The following is a 19,158-nucleotide window of genomic DNA, read 5'->3' as shown; positions in this document are numbered from 1 at the left end:
ATGCATATGCAAGGCTTTCTGAAATTAATTATCATAATGTGTGAATTTCCCACTTTGTCTTACAGTAGGGTGCCGAACAAAGAAACTCTTTTTTAAATATGCTCAAAAAAAAAAATGGAACCATACATGTGACTATAATATGCAACGTCAAGTTCACTAGTCAGTTCTCCCTTTTACTCAAGTTCAGTGGCTATAAAAATAACTATGTGAAACTGATAGAAATTTATTTTGTCCTTAGGAACAAAAGTAGCTAGCCTGATTTATTGCTAATTAAGTTCCATATAAGACAAACATTTAAAAATCTGTACAGCTGTTGATGAAGCTTCTTAAAATGACAGAAAATAAATAAATTGTATTTTTAATATTTGAAATATATAAAATTCAGTCTCTCAAAGTATTTTGTTACAAATTTCATGATATTTTCCATCCAGAAAATAAAAAATACTCAAAAGTAATTATATATGTATTTTAAAAACATTTAATTGAAGTACTGCCCATCTCTGCCAATGATGACACCACTTAGCCAATGACCAACGATTGAATGATCAACCTTGTGATCACAAGCACACAGTCCTAACCTGCAGAGGCACACTGCCCTGAAATTAGTAGACAAATGTGCTCCATGAATATCGTTAGCTTATAGGAAAGAAAAACATTTCTTTTGATTGCACAGTATTTTCACACATGCATATGAAGTGTTTATCAAAATTTCATATAAATTACTTAAATCATTATATGAAGCGTTCCGGTAGAGTTGTCCCCCAGATACACTGCAGAAAATATGGAAAGTTCAACTGCAAGCAATCTATCTTTGTTAAAACTTTTTGTCTATTAAGCAGCAGAGAGAGAGAACATCTGTTTCCATAACGACTCCCTCTGCAGCTTTTCACCATCAACTTTTTGAAAGCACTGGTGAGGTAAAGTCATGTGACAGCTAGTCCTCCCATCTTACATCCCATTAAGCTCATAAAAAAAAAAACAACTGCTCTACTTCACTGCAGCCAGATATTTTTGTTTACTATGCACATTTGCTTGTTTTTAGGAGCAAGATCTTTGGAAATAAATATGTTGGGAGGTGTTATTGTGAATATTGCAAGGTCTGGCATTTCTCTAGGGGGTTTCATAATAATGGTATTTCTGACGGGACAACCGCTAAAGTGTCAGAATACTCTGGGGGTGGTCAGGGATTAAAACTGACGCATTGTGGTCCAGGAAGGTGAAAATATCTCTGCTGATGTATTACCTAAGTCAGTCAAACTCCTGTTTCTTGCTAGCCAGTTCCATCCATGGCAATGTTGGTTGTCCAACCTTGCCCAACCACGTTTACATGCCATACTCCATCAATATTTATCGCGTGGAGGGGCCAAAGGTTTCGGCAGGCGCTGTATTTACTCCCTTGGGCCCTCACGCATGTAATTTAGCAGATGCCTTCTGCAAAGTTACTTATTAAATAAAAGAGAACCAAAGTGGAAGAGCAAACAAACAATTTAATTTCCATCTGCATGCCTCGGCTGCCCTAACTCCTGCTTGTTTTCTTATGACCCTTCTTGCATATTCCCAGTCTTGACTTAGAGCATTCTGATTTTTTTCTCCCATTTTTCTTCTTGTCTGGGTCTAATCTTCATGTATTTTTCTTATTGCTCCTTTTCGTCCTTTCACCCTTTCGCCATTCCTTTTGTACTGTATGCTCCTCTCCTGTCTTTTCTCTGGAGGACAACTTGATGGATGAGGTGCAGCAGCTACCAGCTTGTCATCAATTGCCCATCACTGATCTGGCATGCCGATCCTGTTGTGCCATTCCCTGATCCTCTGAGCTCACCTAGTAAGCTTCCTAAACTGACTGTTGCCTAAGGTGATGAGAGAGTGCATTAGTAACAGCAGGTCAACAGTGATTTCACCCTTGCATTGCTCTTACAATGGATCTTAGTCTGTTACACTAGATCAGGTAAATCTCATTCTTTAACTGACTGCTAGCCCTTGCTGATGATTTTGGCTTTACATAGCCCATTGTGGCTTTCTATTTGACACATAACAATGTGCACAAATATACCTTCTTTCACTTTTGAAAACATATATTTTCTTAATTACATATACATTACATATATATATTTAGCAGACACTTTCATATAAAGTAATATGAACCAACTAGGTATGAGTGTAGCTAGGCTGAGCTTACAATGAATGACTAGTGCAAGTTAGCACTGGAGCAATAGATAGATGCAATAGATTGCAAAACATATTGTAATGACCAGATTAAAGGAAATAAGATCTCCGATGGTTGCTGCAGAACGTGAATTTATTAACAGTAAGCGGCTGTGGCTTTATCCACACACACTAGTTCAACGGAACAAAATAATCATAATCTCCACGCCGACCTAAAACTGACTCACTTCCTCCAGTTTTTCCGAACCTCCTGCCCTCACGTCCCACGCAATTCCATAACCACACCCTCATAAGTACAGAACCTAACAGAATAACATGGAACACACAATACCTGAAGGTATTACAATATATTGATAGACAGGTTTTCAAACCTCGGTATATAAGTAGGATAGGCTGTGACAGTGGGCAGAGAGTTATTAGTACAGATAGCCAGCTTCACTAGTTTGGATTTTGTAAGGGAGGAAATTTAGAAAAACAGGATAAAACCTGTAAATGCTGTTATAAGATGGATGAATGTATGCAATATATAACTTCACACTCTACACGGGCACAAATACTTTAATATCTTTTCATAGATACACTCATATTAATACTGCAGCTTTAATTATTCGAAAGAAGCACACAGACTATGTGCAAAGAGAAAATCCACATCGATGGATACCTCTTTATCCACTCACCAACCTGCATGATACACTCTGCTTAACATATTACAGTACTTTACGCAATTTTCTAAGTTTGTGATTTCATGCAGCAACCTCATTATCACAAAATACAACAGGAACTCTCATTCTGTGCCTCCTTCGCCTGAATCCCAGTAGAGGTTCTTTACTGGTCAGTGACACCTACTATCAATTGTGAGAACGAGGACTTTGTCCTCTTGCAGCTGCCTCACAGAATGCTCCACAGCAAATGCTGCACTGGAGACAATAATGAGAACCTGGGATCTTCTGGAACAAATCGGGCTCATTCCCTGGTCCGCCCTGGTGTCTCTCTTATGAGGAAAAACATTCATCTTACCAAACCCAGCAGGTGGGAATGATCTGCTTCAGCTGCCATCTGTGAGGTCTAGGCTCGACTAACAGACAAGTGCACCTGCACCATTGCCAGCTTGCTCCAACATCATAGCAACATTGCCAGGACATTGCTTTAAAGAGACAAAGCATGTGCTTGCAGTAGGGGCTGCTATATGAGCAGCTATACTTGTAGTATGCAGTCCCAAATAGTTCAGTGTCTCTTCCATAATGATTTAACGATTTTACCCATTTTATTCCAGCATGTCTATAAAGTCACTAACCTTTAGGTCTGGGTAATAAATTCATTACAGATACCTTTTATAGACACAGTCAAAATGAGCCATATGACTATATTTTTCACTATTTTTGTGGCATTCTGCAAGAGAAAACCTTTTGGTGGACAGTGGTGGGTGTATTACATCAGAAAAGAGGCAGCAGTGTGGACTGAAAATGTAATCAACAACGTAATCCTTTAAATTACTTGAAATGTGTAATGTAATCTAATGATAAATTGGATTACTCCTATACACTGACCAGAGCTAATTGCTGTTATTGGTTTCACAGTAGAGCTGAGCTATATATTGACATTGACATGTGATGACAAAAATTAGAAACTTCCATATACTGTCTATAAGGGGCATTGCTAGATAGTACATATCACATCGCAGAAACAAATGTAATTCCATATAGTCATATGATAGTCTTTAAAGATCGGGCAACGCACATAAAAAAAAAAACACACGATAAAGCTGGCTGAGTTAAAGGTACTCTCCTTATGATACTGTTTTGGTAATGTCATGGAAGAGATGAGCATCCCTCAGAGCAAACTTCGGGTGTCAAGAAGAAGGCAACAGCTCGGCAACTATAATTTTAAAAAAGGAGATATTGTGGATAAACAGGGTCAAAACACTTCGGTGGTGTGGCATTGGTGTGGCATTGGTGCGGCATTGGTGCGGCATTGGTGCGGCATTGGTGCGGCAATGTAGCCCTTTAGCCCGAACTCCATATTTGAAAATAGCACAATATGATCCAACCATCCCAAAAACAAAACACTTAAAACTTTAAAAACATGTCAAAACATGGTATAGTTTAAATCACAATCACAAGATGCTAACCAAATACAAATCAGTTTCCAGAACATTTACTTACATGGATAAATAAACTCAAATTGTACACAAACTCATGCCGACAAACATATTGACATGGGTTTCCCTTGGCAATATAAGCATTTTGGAAATTGTTGCCCCTGGTCAAACTCATTATTTTAAAGCTCTTAACACTGGCAAAAATCAGTATAAATCTTGTCTCGACTAGTTCAGCGACCAAGGCATTCGGTCAGCTTTCCCACAGTACATCCAAGTTATACAATCTTTAAAAGGCACATAAAACTGTAAAAAAGTGCCTTACCAGTGCTTTATTCCATTCCTCACTTTTTATCCTAAGATTTAAAAGTCATTCCTGGCACCCCCTCCTGCTGAGTCATCCATCCTGGCCTTGAGAGTGACCAGTGTCATGAAGCTGTTTTGTAGTATAGCTTTAAAACAAGGTAGTATTTGGGATGTGTCCTTGAACTCATCTTTTTCTGGGCTATTTGTTTCTTCCTGTTTCAAGGTGCAGCACATTATTGGGTGGTTAAGAGGCTCATCAGAATGGACGGTCAGTAGTACCTGTGTCACGAGGTGGCTGGAAAACCTTGCCATTCAGTGAAAACCGAACATATAAGCCCATATGCAGGCTCATTTCATTAAGAAGGCAGAGAGCTACATGATAAGTTCTGTGAATCGTGTGTAGATGCGATTTATGTACTGAAATCTAGGGGTCAAAACTGATGATGTCACGAACGCCATATTTACAAGCCCAGTTTTTGAGTATTTTAGCTTTTTTTTTAGACTAAAGACCTATGACAGATTTTGATCTTTAGACCCTTACCAAGATCAGCATAATTTGTGCAATGTGTTTTATGTTATTTATGTAAACAAACAAGAAGTGCATAGTTGCCCTAATGGCAATATTGAAATGTTAACCAATTTCATTAATATTTTTACTTAAGTGGCTTTATGACCCGATACTGCCTTTTTAATGGTTGTAAACTTATGTATATATAAAATGAAGTCAAACTTTTGTACTTTACATTGTTTTCTTACATCATCTACAAGTTTGGAAACTAGCAGCCATACGGCTGATGGGTCGATCAGGGGGTGGACTGGGTTAGACATCACAGACTTTTGCTGTTTGCTGTAAATCCAGCCAAACACTTGTGCAAACTAATGCTGCAACCAGAACAAAATTATTTCACCTCCTGAGGCACTGCCCTTCAATAGAACATGCAATTGCTTAGGGTTTCCAATTTCAGTCTGAAGAAATAAGAGAAAAATCACATTCCACATTGGTTCATAACAGCACACAGCATTTCATTTTTCAATATGGGACGGATGGCAACTCTACTATTAATCAGGTCCCCTGGAACATGTGACGAAGCCGTCAGAAAAAACCCAGAAGCAAACCGTATTTTTTGTGTTTTTGTATGATTTATTGTTTTTTAAATTATATTTCATTTTGCAGTTCATGCAGTTTGTTGTCTTTTTATGTTATGAATCTGTGTAAGGGGTATCCTAAAGGAATTTTAACCAAAAATGTAGCATTTAAGTAAAGAAACAATAACTATACAATTATATTCTGATATAGATATCGACTAAAATGAAAAGAAAAAATCGCTAAAATATATTTCCATATTGCCCAGTAGTATATGATGATAAATAGCTAACATTAGCTAGCTAGCTAAAATGTGGCCCACTATGCAACTTCTAACCAACTATCTAGCTAGGCAGTAGCCAGTTAGACACAACTGACAGAACTCAGATATCTAGTTAACACCCACATGTCATGGAAAACATGCCTTCAAATGTTTTTTTAAACGTAGAATACATTTTGACTTTCAAAAAACAAAGATTATGTTGCACTGTTATGTCGTTATGTTTTTCCATTGAGCTTCCTTGAACGTAAAATGATGCCTGTACATCCAGTGGTTAAATGCAGACATCTCCATCCAGCCTTCCGCTCTCACAAGCATCTTAAGATATTGCATGTAATATACCCTTCCCTCCTCCATCCCATCCAAACGGTTAAGTTAACATTATTATGATCTTTACACAATTACTTTTTACAGGGATACGTAATTGCTAAATTAATTCATGTTTGTATTGGCCTAATAAAAATATCTTTTAAAATAGTAATCCTTAAACCGAGAAACTAATCATAATTTACTCAAATTTTTGTAATCAGTTTATGTAATCCATAATTACATATACTCCATTAATATACAACACTGCTGGTGGAAGGCAGAATTAAAAATAGCTACTCAAACTGTTATTTTAAAACAAACCTGTGACTGGTACTATGACTGCAGTGATCAGCCTCTTCTTATACAACACAGAAAAAAATTGAAGCTTTAGAATGGATGAAAAACAATGAGAACTCTGGGCCAATTGTCATTCATTCACTAGCATCAAGGAAAACTGACAGCAGCTGTTTCTGCTGTATAGTAACGAAAATTGAGAACCTCAATGGATTCCTTCAATTGCAGGAGGTACTGTCCTTCTGGGAGAAAGCTCATTTAAATTTGTGTTTTCTGTGGCCAAGACTCCAGCTCTCAGATGGGTTTTCAGCCTTCTTACATCCTTTCAGGTCTCCTGTGTGTCAGCCAGAAACTCCCATTCCAACCCTGGATGAAAAGATCATTATTGTTCACGTGCAGCCCCGCTCTGTGGGTGCCACTGAAGAAGAGCACAGCCCGCACTGTGTTGTGTTGCTACAGATTAGAGGTCCCATAGCAGAACCACTGTCAGCCTCTTTCTGAGACTAAAAAAACTGAGCAGCTAGTGAAACTGTTAATTGCGGATTTGCCTATGCCTTAGAAACCATTTTCTTTTTATATATTATTTTCACTTTGACTAAGGCAGTGAATAGCTTCTGACTCCACAGTGTCTAAGTGCTTTGTCTGAGAATGCTGCAATTTGAAGTCTGGTTTGGAGAAGGCAAGTGTAGCACAGAGAACAAAAATGAATTCATAGTGTCTCCTAAGCTTAGCACAATAAATGCATCCAGCTGTGAGTGCTTCGGCTGGACATACATACTCTGAGAGACAAGGGAAGTCTCACAGCAGGGCTCTGTTTTGGTTGAGAAGTTCTGTCATTGTTTGGATTTGTGTGTGTGTGCCGGTGACAGTGTGCCTGTTTCGTGACTTACTCTCCACTGGCACTCATAAGCCATCCACTTATGAAGCCCAGCTTCTCTCTAGTATTTACTTTTTCATTGTTCTCTACTAGAATTTTAGACCTGCCCCCATTCAGATCAACAACCACAGGTGTTGCTTACTCTTTTAACCATTTGCATTTCGCTATAATGGGACTGGACCAGCAGTGGGCACTTGGCAAACATACACTATGTTATAGACTGGAAGCTTATCTCTGGGGTGTAACAATTTATTATCATTATTGTGACTCCATCTTTTGACAGATGGCTTAGTCTTTATTTATATCAAATACTTCCTCATTAGAACATTATGAAGAACATGTGCGGGAAATATCAGCGGCTGATTTGTGGGGTCATCTCTCTCCATCTTATCCTCTATCTTCTCTTCATCCAGTCTAGCATAATAATGCTCGACTCCAATCTGCGGAGAAATATTAAAGTCACACATCCCCCTGACCGTGAAATTGATAATCTCTATGCAGTTGGAATGCTGACAAGGACCTTTATATGGAACCAGTGCAGGAAGAAAAGGCTCATTATATGCAACATTTAAACCTAATTGTAAGTGATAAGTGCACCATGTTTTAGTGGGAGATTAACTTACTAAAAGAAAGACAGGAGTCCTTCTCTAACAGCAACCCGCTATTGAAACGAGCTGTATCATGAACAATGGGCCATTCACAAATGTTTCAGCAAATGAACAGTTTTACATTGCATTAAAAATCTTGCTTTACTTTAATTTTTTTGCTGGACACATCCAAGCTATACAGTAACGCCATAACCTTGCAAGTAATTCTCCAGACAGATACGTGGAAAGTATGGATTTAAAATGATTTTTTTTTTGCTTTTTGAGGTGTTAATGGTATGTGAGACGAATGGGAAGATAATGAACCAATCATTCAAAAAGGGACAATAACTACAATCAAAAAGTGCACATTGTACACAATAAACAATCTATCTAGAGATATTGTCCACATACAGGGGCCAAGGGAAAGGGCTGTGAGCATTATTTGTGAAAGGCTATTATTTCCATATGACTCACCACTCCCACTTTGCATTCTACACAAATCCCTGCTGTGCCTCTTCCTGCATCCTTCCACTGCATGCCCCCATGACTGTGTGCATCCTTATCTTTTCTACTTCTAGGTGTGCCTCCGCGCTTATGCTTGCCTCTGTACTGTTTGCTAGAAGTATTGGCCTTGTCATATCAGTTAGGTATAAAGCTATTCCATTATTTCACCATATTTCACAATATGAGGTATTTACTCAATGAAAATGTCTTTTTATATATCTTGAACCTTCTATCCTTAAAAGAACTTGAGTCTTTCCTGTTTCAAGAATACTTCAACATCCCACCAGTTGAGGATGTGTATGGCAGCATTCCAAAATGAGCTAAAGAACAGCCTGTTCTTATAAACAAAGAATTATGTGGCATAACTTGCATGCAGACAGGGTCAGGAAGTTCACAAAATATTTGATTTTGCAATGGGCAACACATGTGATCTTACTGATTATGTTGGGATTGTTGGTGCCGGATCTGGTGTCCCGGCATCTCATAAGCAACCTGGGATTTTCATATCTTACAATGTCAACAGTTTATGGAGCAAACTCCATAGGAGAGTGTACATTAAAATATATTATAGATTACAATAAAAAAATATCATAGTTGCGAGTGTGGTATAGTGGATCATGCCCTTGCCATGTGAACCTGTGTACCTGTTTGAGGTCAACAGACTTCCTCCTAAAACCCAAAAGCCTGTTAGGGTTATGCAAATTAATGCCTCTAAATTGCCCGTTGCATACATACCCCGAGATAGACAGATATGTTGCTTGCTTCTGGAGATGTACCACCCTGAAGAACTTAGGTGCAGCCATAATTTAATACACCTGATTATCAACCTTTCAGTAGTATTTCAGTATTAAAGCCAGCTTAGCTTCTACATAGCCGCTCTGATTCTGAGATGCTACTGAAGGGCCTGATTACCTCTATCAGGTGTGTTAAATTATGGCTGGACCTAAGCACTGCAGCATGGTACATCTTTAGGAGCTGGGTTGGGCAGCCCTGGTTTAGACTTTGTGATTGAAAGATGGAGAGATGGAGAGATGAGAGAGTCTTTGGTTTTAAATATAAGATTCATAAATTAGGAATGAGAATTAAAGATCAGATTTTGGAGGAAATAGTAATTTGTCCAATTGGTCCTTGTCAAGGACGGAGTCTCTGATTAACAAGGGCTCATATACCAAAGGTGACATTGTGACTTTATGGGCAGCCCTGCCGCATCATACCTCCGCTGCTGGGGGTTTGAGCCCTACCTCCATTTTATTTGTGTGCAATTTGGCATGTTCTTCCCCTGTTGTGCACATTTTCTCCAGTTTCTGTTGTGTATTAACCAGTGTGTACATACCCTGTGATGGCAGCAGTGAGTTCATACATGCTTGCGTCGAAGTAACAGATTTGCAGATAGACTGACACCTGGTGCTATGATGAATTTCCCAAAACTTAGTTGGCTGATGGAATCACAGACTGAATTTATCCCCTGATGTTGTCTACAGTCTGATGCTTTCACATTTCTTAGCTTCCTTTCACAGCCAGAAATGGATTTTTATATCCCCACCCAGATCACCCTTCATCTAGTCCACCAAAGATATAATCTTTTCAGCAAAGAGAAGTGGCAAAGATGTTTTATTAAAACTCATATGAATGCCTGTTCAGCCCACACCTTACTCTGGAGAGCGTGTCTGTGTCCAAATAGGGTTTCTGGATGTAATCCAATCATAAACAGTAACATATGATTTGGTTTTGAAATTGAAAACAAACTTCCTGGTTGGCATGGTGGTGCATTGGTTAACACTGTTGTCTTACATCTTTGAGACTTGGGTTCAAGTCTCTGCCCTAACTCTGTGTGTGGAGAGAGACTGCATGTTCTTTGTGTGGTTTTACGCTAATCTAATTGACCTTGATATACCCTTTCTTATTAAAAAAAAACTACTGTGATATGTTTTATCAAGCAATATTCATTATCAACATTTTATCTAAATATAGTATTTTCTTATTGTTTAAATTTTAAATAATGTTAAGCATATATTTTCGTTCAAATTACCCAGTACTATGAGACATATCATGCATTATTTATAAAGACTTGGGCTCAAAGATGTATATATTTATTGAGTATTACCATGCATATTTAGAATTAAATGACCATAACCCCTAATGTCTACCACAGAATTGGTTGAAAATTTGTTTGGACAATTGCCAGCTTTAGCAGAAAGGTTGGAATAGGAGACCTATTATGCATCATTACAAAGATTTGAGCAACCCACAGTATTTTTTTGTTTAAGCAATAATACAAACAGGCAAACCATTAGTATAACTTAATTAATTTGAGAGCAAACTGAGATTACAAAAAAAGTAAATCTTCAGCACATTTTAGGAATTTTGTGACCTCAATTTAGCATTTCACGGGCACTTTAAACTATATTGTGAGCACAATTCAGTACATCATGCCTATGGGGAAAAAAAGTATCTGTGACCAATCCAGGGCTCCATAGGATTCTATAAAAATAAGACCCATAAAATAGCTGTACAACTTTGAGTCTATTCCTAGAAACTAAGATATTTGAGTAACACAAATAATCCCGTATTATGCTTTTACTTATGTATTAATTTAAATACATAAAATATTAGCTACATATTGATCTCATGTAAATTCATCATTAATGAATGAGTGACATGTTTTAAGCAGTTTCTATATTTGTTACCATATCTGTTAATTTTGTAAGCCTTTCTGAACTACTGAAGGAACAAGTCATGAACAACGCAACACTGATCTCATGCAGTATTTGTTCATCATTAATGAATCATGATGCAAATTTTATCCCAAGCAGTTGCTATATTTATTATATCTGTTAATTCTGTACTACGTACGAACTACTGAAGGAACTACTAAGGAACTGCTGAAGGAACAAGTAATGAATAACAGAAGTGAAATACTGATCTCATGTTTGTTCATTAATGAACTAATGAATCAAAGCATCTACTCAACTAGTAACTATATTTTTTCATGATTTATTCATGATTTGTACTTCAGTAGTAACTGAGTTATTACTAAGTATTTGTACTAATACATGAAAACTAAATTGTATCTTTAAAATACAAAGTAATACAACCACACTGAAAAATAACTAAGAGTAAATTGGATTTCAAATGAAATTTGAATATTAAAATAAAAACTAAAAAAAAGAACTGTAACACTGCAACCTACAGCAAAAAAAAGTGTATTTTTGTATTTATTCATTATAATTTGATTTCATGCAGTATATTCAATATTTAGTCATTTTTATGTTCTGAATCTGTTTAATGGGAAGGGAATTGGGACAAAAACTACACAAGATAGTACATTATGCGGACAAAAAGAAAAAGTCCATGGCCCCTCCAGAGTTCTGCAGAATCCACCATGCATGCACAGAGCACATTGTGTACTCAAAATGGGCAAAAATGTTCCAGCTATTATCTAAAGGCAATATACAGTATTACATTTCCCTGAATTATTTCCAACAAGAAGGACAAATAAACAAACCATTACCTTATCTAAATAGTAGACCTATGTAAAATGGTAATGTATTTGACATTTGTTTTTATTTTATTTCAGTTAGCACGTGGAAGTAATATTTACAGGCCTATTTTTTGTTTAGTTTAAAATGTATTTTTGTACATTTTATTTGTATATTTGTATATGTATTTTGTATCATCTTTTATAGTTTTTATTTTATAGGGTGTAAGAAACTGCCAACAGTACAATCTGTTGCTAAGTTTTTTTTCTCTGACTGTCTCGCTGCTTGGGCTTGACATGATGTTCCATGCTCAATTTTGAACCAATACTGGACGTTATTAGTATTTATCAAACCTCTTATCTTACCAGGGGTGGGGGATGGGCTTCAATATTTCTTCAAATTGAAAGTGGAAACCCTAATTGCAGGTGTCTATGACTGAAGTACTTGCATTCTATATGTTCTACTAGATGGTAATGCTTCAAGTGGTGAAATAAGTTCACAATATTTCCTATTTTAGTTGGTACAATTTTTCTGCAGAGTTTATAATACACAGCACAAGACTTTGAATTGCCAATGTACTGCCACACCAATTATGTCTTTTTTACCTTGTTTATCTACAATTTGGCTGCTGAGCTGCCACTTTCTTCGCCAACACTGACACAGAAGTTTCCTCTGACTAAGTACTCTTCCTTGGCTCACATGTATTACCTAAACGGTGCTCCACTCACTCAATCAACCTTGCTGTGCTTTTGTAAGTTGAATGTTCTTAAAAGATTGCCAAATGATTGGTTGGAATTGTGTTTGTTTCTGCAGTGTGATTCAGATTCAGAATACTTAAATATGTGGTTACAGTTGCTCCAGGACAGTAAGAAGTAAGAAAGTAGAACAAGTTAAAATACCAATATTAAATAATACAATGATGTATTTTATCAAGCAATGTTCATTTTCAAAAATTCTCATTTTCCTATTGTTTAAATTTTTTAAGACTATAATTCAATTTATTTTTTTATATCACCTCTTCTAGAGTAATATTTCATGTCATTAGATGCTCTTACTCAATATGTTGCTTTGTTACAGGTTGTCCCATTGAAGTGAAAGAATTATACTTATTTTATACTTATAGAGTTATACTTATTTACTGAAAAGCCCTGAGCTGAATCACTGTAAATACGTTCATAAGTTAGAGCCAATATTTGCATCATTAAGTAAATGTATCTACTAAGGTCATTCTCAGTCTCTATTGGAATATAACAAAGCAATAATGTCCAATAGGCAGTGGTACATCATGAATACAGAGACAGCTGAAGGATGTTTTTAGATATTGAATGGGGTGCCAGCATACTTAAGACAATATTTAGGGTACATATCCTTCATGTATCAAATATGCTTTAAATTAGTAACAGCAAGAGTATACAAGAGTGTACAATAAAGACAAAAACAGTCCACTATGACTATTACTGACCTTGAATTTGAAATCCCAGCCCAGTGAAAATTCCTAAAATCCATTCATTTCAACTAACTGTTCAAATAATCCTGCCTTATTGTTTGTCATAATCATTATTTTATTCAGAAGTTTTATTAATGTCTAATACATTGGAAAAATTTAAGGTAATAAAATATTATATGTGGATGGGCTGGTGCCCCATCCTGGGCAATTTCCTGCCTTGTGCCCATAGCTTCTGAGACAGACTCTGGACCCTGCATACATCAAGCAGGTACAGAAAATAGATGGATGGAAGTAGAATGGTTTCTTCCTTTTTGCTCAGGCAACTTTGAATAGCCAAATTTTTTCCAGCAAGAACTATAAAGATGCCAGCAGGAAGGCTTCATTGTACCAGGTTGACTGGTATTGTGTATTAGGTCAAATAAAGCCCATTTTTTCTCTCTTATCCCTGAGTGCTTAATTAATGTTGAAATTTACTACGTTGTGCTTACACAACCAGAGTTTAATTTGTGGTGCAGCTTATGAGATATGAATGGTTTTTCGTTTTTATGCAGTACGGACTACTGCATAATGGGGAACATGTTGATCTAACCTCTTTTTGACAGCTCTAGAAAAGTCCAGGTGTGCAAAAAATACATTATAATTACATGTGATTTATCACATTGTTTCTTTATGATAAATGAATGGCTTAATTAATGGCTTAAGTTAACGAAAGTTAGTCAGATCCTCAGAGGAGTAGGAAGTTGGGCTTTGGATCAAGGAGTTAGAATGTTTGTAGCATTTTTAGAGCCCTTATTAGGGTCCTGTTTTGTGATCACATTCTAGACCCTACAATGCTCCCCATATAGACATTCTAAATATTTTCCCCAGGTTATAGACATGATTCTTTTGAAAACTTGATCACCAAGAAGGAGGGGGTATTCAAGATAGCAAAAAATCACTAAACAGAGTCACAAAAGAAGTGTTTCAAACAATATAAACATCTTTGCCAGTGTAACACTGTGCTCTCTTGTGCCATAAACTTGTCAATGTGCATCAATGCCATCATCTGTGTATGTTAACAGCAGATGGTGCACACTGCATTACTAAGTTGTCCCACTAAGCTGTGAAAATACATCTTGCATCCTCACTTCAAATAAGCCAAACACATGCATGCACACACACATAGATACACTAGTTTAAAAATGACTTTACATAACAATCACTGTCTTGCTAGGAACAACAGTTAATTGTGTAATTAATCGTATGCTACACATTCTGGTTGTGTTGTGATGATAGTGTGACATTGTCATTGTCATCAAAGCTAGTCACATTTTCAGTTTTGAGAGAACTATTAGCAACTATTGCCCATTGGTGTGAGATATTCTTTATATTTCCTTACTTACTGCTTGCATATTTAACACCCGCCCCACAGTCAGCACGCATGTCATTGAATGTCTTTGCGAACAGCATGGTGGGTCATTGGGTAGCATTGTGGCTGTGTGCATGTGCCAAGTTTGCATGTACTCCTTTTTTTTGCTGGTTTCCTCTTGGTACACTGGTTACTCCCCATAGCCCAGTGTTCACTAACTGGCAGACACCAGTCTGCATCTGAATTGAAATATGGTTGAAGCAGGACTGTACAATGGATTCTCTCCTCACTCCCAGTCAGCAAACTTTATCATCTCCAGATTGGCATGTTTTTTTTTTACATGCAGTGGACCATGGTTTTGCATTGTTGATGGAATTTGGCCCTCAGGGATAAATAGTTGGGGACCCCATAGCCATTACAGAATGAATGCTGTCTTTAAATTGCGTCTGTGTGTGAATGTGTGCGCTTCCATGTGTCCTATCCAAAGTGTTCCCTGTTGCATGCTGTCTGCTTCCTTGGCTCAGTGACTCTATATTGAATAAGCCGTATGAAGGACGACTGGATCGATTGAGAGATGGATTAAGCATGGTGGGCTTTGTTTTATTTCTGGTCGAACTCAAGAGTGAAAATATAGCAATTTAAAGTGTTTTGATTAAACTGACTGATGTCTAGAAATATCTGGCTTCCTTTAAAATTTCTCTTTCCATAATAAATCAAGATAAGCAAGCTCAATAGACGGATGTGCAATGAAATCCAGTGATCATCACTGTCAGCAGAAGGTTTCATGTGTATGATGAAAATATCTGAGAGATGATGGGTTGTTGATGGGGAAGGGAGAGTATGTTCTTTATTTGTGCTTTTATTTTTCTTATTAGAAGCCTGATGCTTTTGTGAGCCTGCTGCTGTCAAACTGCAAACAGGAAATTGCATTTCAATTTCATCTCTGTTAAGAGGATAACTTGAATTTTAACAGGCAAAGGGAAAATGATGATTTCTTTGGAATGCTGCTTAATTAATGGAAATTACTTATTGCTTTTATCTCAGTAATTAATGGCTATGTAAGGTATTGATCAGTGTGACAGGAGTTAGTATTATTAATTGCTACAGGAGATAATATTTATATAATGTTTTATATTTGGAATAATTACAGTCTTATTTGTAAAAAATAATAATATTTGCATATGTTGAATAAAGTTTTCTATCTCATAGGGGCAGTTCAAGTCCTCTTTGGTTTCAATAATTTAAATAACAATATTAAATGGAATATTCTCTTTTTCAACCTAGTTTTTGTGGATGCACAATATTTGCAGTTAAACAGGTTGAATTAAACTCTCATTTGGTGTTTTCAAATATTTATTGGAAAATTTGTTTGATTTTTATCCTCCATGTCACTGTTTTTGCTTTTTTCTGCTCCTACAGATATCTCTGGTCCTACAGATTCCACTGAATGCTAAGGTCATTTAACACGCAGAAATGGCTAGTGGTGTGTTTCAGTAAAGATTTTTTTCTACCTTGAGACGAAGTTCAACACTGGATCAACAGAGGAAGCCGTCCGGGTACACAAGAAAAAGTGAACCAACTAACATTCCTCTCATTTGCTTGCTTCATAACCCTGGTCATGAATATGCTGAGTCACTTGAACGGCGTCCTGCTGCTCCTTAGCCTGACCTCAGCAGTACCATCGGGTCCTGCTTCGGACACCTGCACAACACTAGTACAGGGTCGCTTCTTTGGCTTCTTTTCCTCGTCTGCTGTCTTCCCCACCTCTTCATGCTCCTGGACCCTGCAGAATCCAGACCCGCGGCGCTACACCATATTCATCAAGGTCACCAAGCCCCCCAGGGGTAAATGTGCACCCCACCAGTTTCGCACCTACCAGTTTGACTCCTTTATGGAAAGCACACGTACCTACCTTGGCATGGAGAGCTTTGACGAGGTGGTAAAGCTGTGTGACACCTCAGTGCCTGTTGCCTTTCTTCAGTCTGCCAAGCAGTTTCTGCAGATGCGCAAGGTCATGCTGCAGGATGGCAGGGACATTGTGGATGCCGAATTCAAGACAGAGTATCTGGTAATGGGCAACCGCAACCCCAGTATGCCTGCCTGCCAGATGCTGTGCCAGTGGCTGGAAGATTGCCTGGCATCCAGCACCCCTGGCCGGCCCTGTGGAATCATGCAGACTCCTTGTCAATGCGGAGAAGCAGGCATTCCACAGAACTCCAATGGCTGCTTCCAAGGTGACATGTACCTGGAAAACTGCATCTCCAGCGTGAGGGACGTGCTTCGCGACGCCGAGATTGTGGGTGAGCATGCACAATTACTTGCCCATTTCTTCACACTCCCTCATGCATTCTAACACACATTGTGTGTTACAGAGAGCTAAATAACTAACTGATTATCTAAAGACAATTGATGGTATTTACCAAACTCCATTTTATGTGAGTTATTTATCTAAAGTAACATATACCTTACAGCGTATGAGGTTAATTGCCTTGTTAAATTTGGAGTGGCAACTTTTTGCTGCCGTTCAACTACACCACTACATGATTTTAGCAAATCGCATCCCATTTACATTGTTCCGTTGCCTTGTTGCCCGATGCTGCTGCTGTGAGCTCACTGTGATCAACTGCTAGAAAAGCTACTGCAAAAGCTATTGATTTTTATCAGCATTTTGTCATCTGATGGTTTGACCACTACAATATGGGTCGTTGAGGGTTAGAACTGTATACGTAATTGGGAGGCTGTTCGTTCAAATCCTGAGTCTGGCACCTCGTTGGGTCCTTGAGCATGGCCCCTAACACCAGCTGCACCAGGGATGCTGCTTCACCCTGCTCTTTGATCCTCATTTATGTGTACTATACCTTGAATCAAAACATACTAAAAAAGCAAAAATGTAAAAAAGGTGAAAAAAGGAAATAAGCAAATGTATAACGTGATGAGGATGTGAAAGAATCCATCACAAATTAAACTAATCAGAAAAGAGTTTTATGCAGTTTTATCAAAGTAAAATTACCTCTGAAATATGGACATTAAATTAAATGACTAATTTTTTCATTTAAGTTTTCCACAGCATAAGTTGTGACAGATCACCACTGCATTTTGCGTTTCCCTCATTGTACCTTGCCGTTCACCTATATCCAGAGGAAATGGATCACATATTGGAGGAGGGGATCTGGGCTGCCCAGTATCCTGTTTCAGAGGGTGAATGTATCAAAGGGGATTCAGAAGAGGGTGCTAAATTACACGGGAAGCGAGAGCATGACGAGCGAGGTGGCAAGAGAGGGGAGCAGGGGAAGGAGTGATTACGGCTGGCCGGAAAGACAAAGACAGTGAAGGAGAGAACTGGAAAGAGAGGAATAGTGACAGATAGGTGGGTGGGGAAGGTGAAGGAGAAGATGGAGGAGCTGAAGGAGGAAGAGACGGCGAGAGTGGGCAGTGTGACGAAGCAGTTTTTTTTCGCAAAAAGATGTCAGTGAATGAGATGAATGGATGTTGTGTTTCATTTCCCATTGAGGCCTTCTGAAGCAAGGGAAGGACAACAAGGCCCAGCTTAGATGCTGCTAAGCTAAGGGGTTATACAGAAGCGAATTCATTGCAAAATAAATTAAATGTATGAACAATACTACCCACAAGCACACACACACACACACACGCACACACACACACGCACATACACACACAGGTTTGGGGACTCTCCAACCACTTCTATGGGGAAAACCCTAATACCAACATAACGACCTTAACCCCTACCCAGCCCTAACCTTAACCATATGACAGATTTGCATTTGACAGATCTTTGTGGGGACCTGAAAAACAGTCCCCACAACATCAGAAAAACAGGTTTTTATTACATTGTGGAGGACATTTGGTCCCTGATTTACACACACACACACACACACACACACACACACACACGCACACACACATACATACAGATGTACTCATGCCCTTTCTCTGCTGAACAGGTATGTCTGGGTGACATAGAGCTGCCATGTCACCAGTTTCACAACAGTAGGAAAAAGGCACTAAATCTGTATTGCTTTCTTCCTACAGCATATTTTACACCACATCCCGCACAGTTCCTCCAGTTGCAGAGACGATAACTGTCAATTAAACATGTCATGCTTAGCTTCATAAGCAGCAGCAATCAGCATATGCCTATGAGGAGAACTTTCTACATTTGTACAGGTTGTGTCCTTGCTAATATGTTTGTTATTTTTCCATTTAAACCCACCTCCAAGTCCCACCTTTTTACAGTGGCATGCCTGCAGCACCAAAGCACCAGGGACCTTTAGTTCAATGAAATATAAAAAGCTAGAATTCATGTACTAGCCCTGTATCTCCCAGTATTAGCTGTTGCCTCTCTATCTCCATGCATCTCCTGGAAG

General features: G+C 38.1%; 1 protein-coding gene across 3 annotated transcripts in view; it reads left to right on the top strand.

Moving 5' to 3' along the window:
- adgrb1a (adhesion G protein-coupled receptor B1a) overlaps window positions 1-19,158 on the top strand; it is a 90,867-nt gene that overhangs the window by 8,611 nt on the left and 63,098 nt on the right. For all 3 annotated transcript variants that reach the window (XM_049026070.1, XM_049026067.1, XM_049026068.1), the window contains exon 2: window positions 16,193-17,073. In XM_049026070.1, the coding sequence (XP_048882027.1) occupies window positions 16,392-17,073 (682 nt within the window). In that variant the 5' untranslated portion in view covers window positions 16,193-16,391. The remainder of the gene's footprint in view (window positions 1-16,192; window positions 17,074-19,158) is intronic.

The sequence above is a fragment of the Brienomyrus brachyistius genome, chromosome 9 (assembly GCF_023856365.1).
Source record: "Brienomyrus brachyistius isolate T26 chromosome 9, BBRACH_0.4, whole genome shotgun sequence".
Classification (NCBI taxonomy): domain Eukaryota; kingdom Metazoa; phylum Chordata; class Actinopteri; order Osteoglossiformes; family Mormyridae; genus Brienomyrus; species Brienomyrus brachyistius.
Note: the sequence above shows the minus strand (reverse complement) of the source record. Positions and strands in the feature narration are given on the sequence as shown.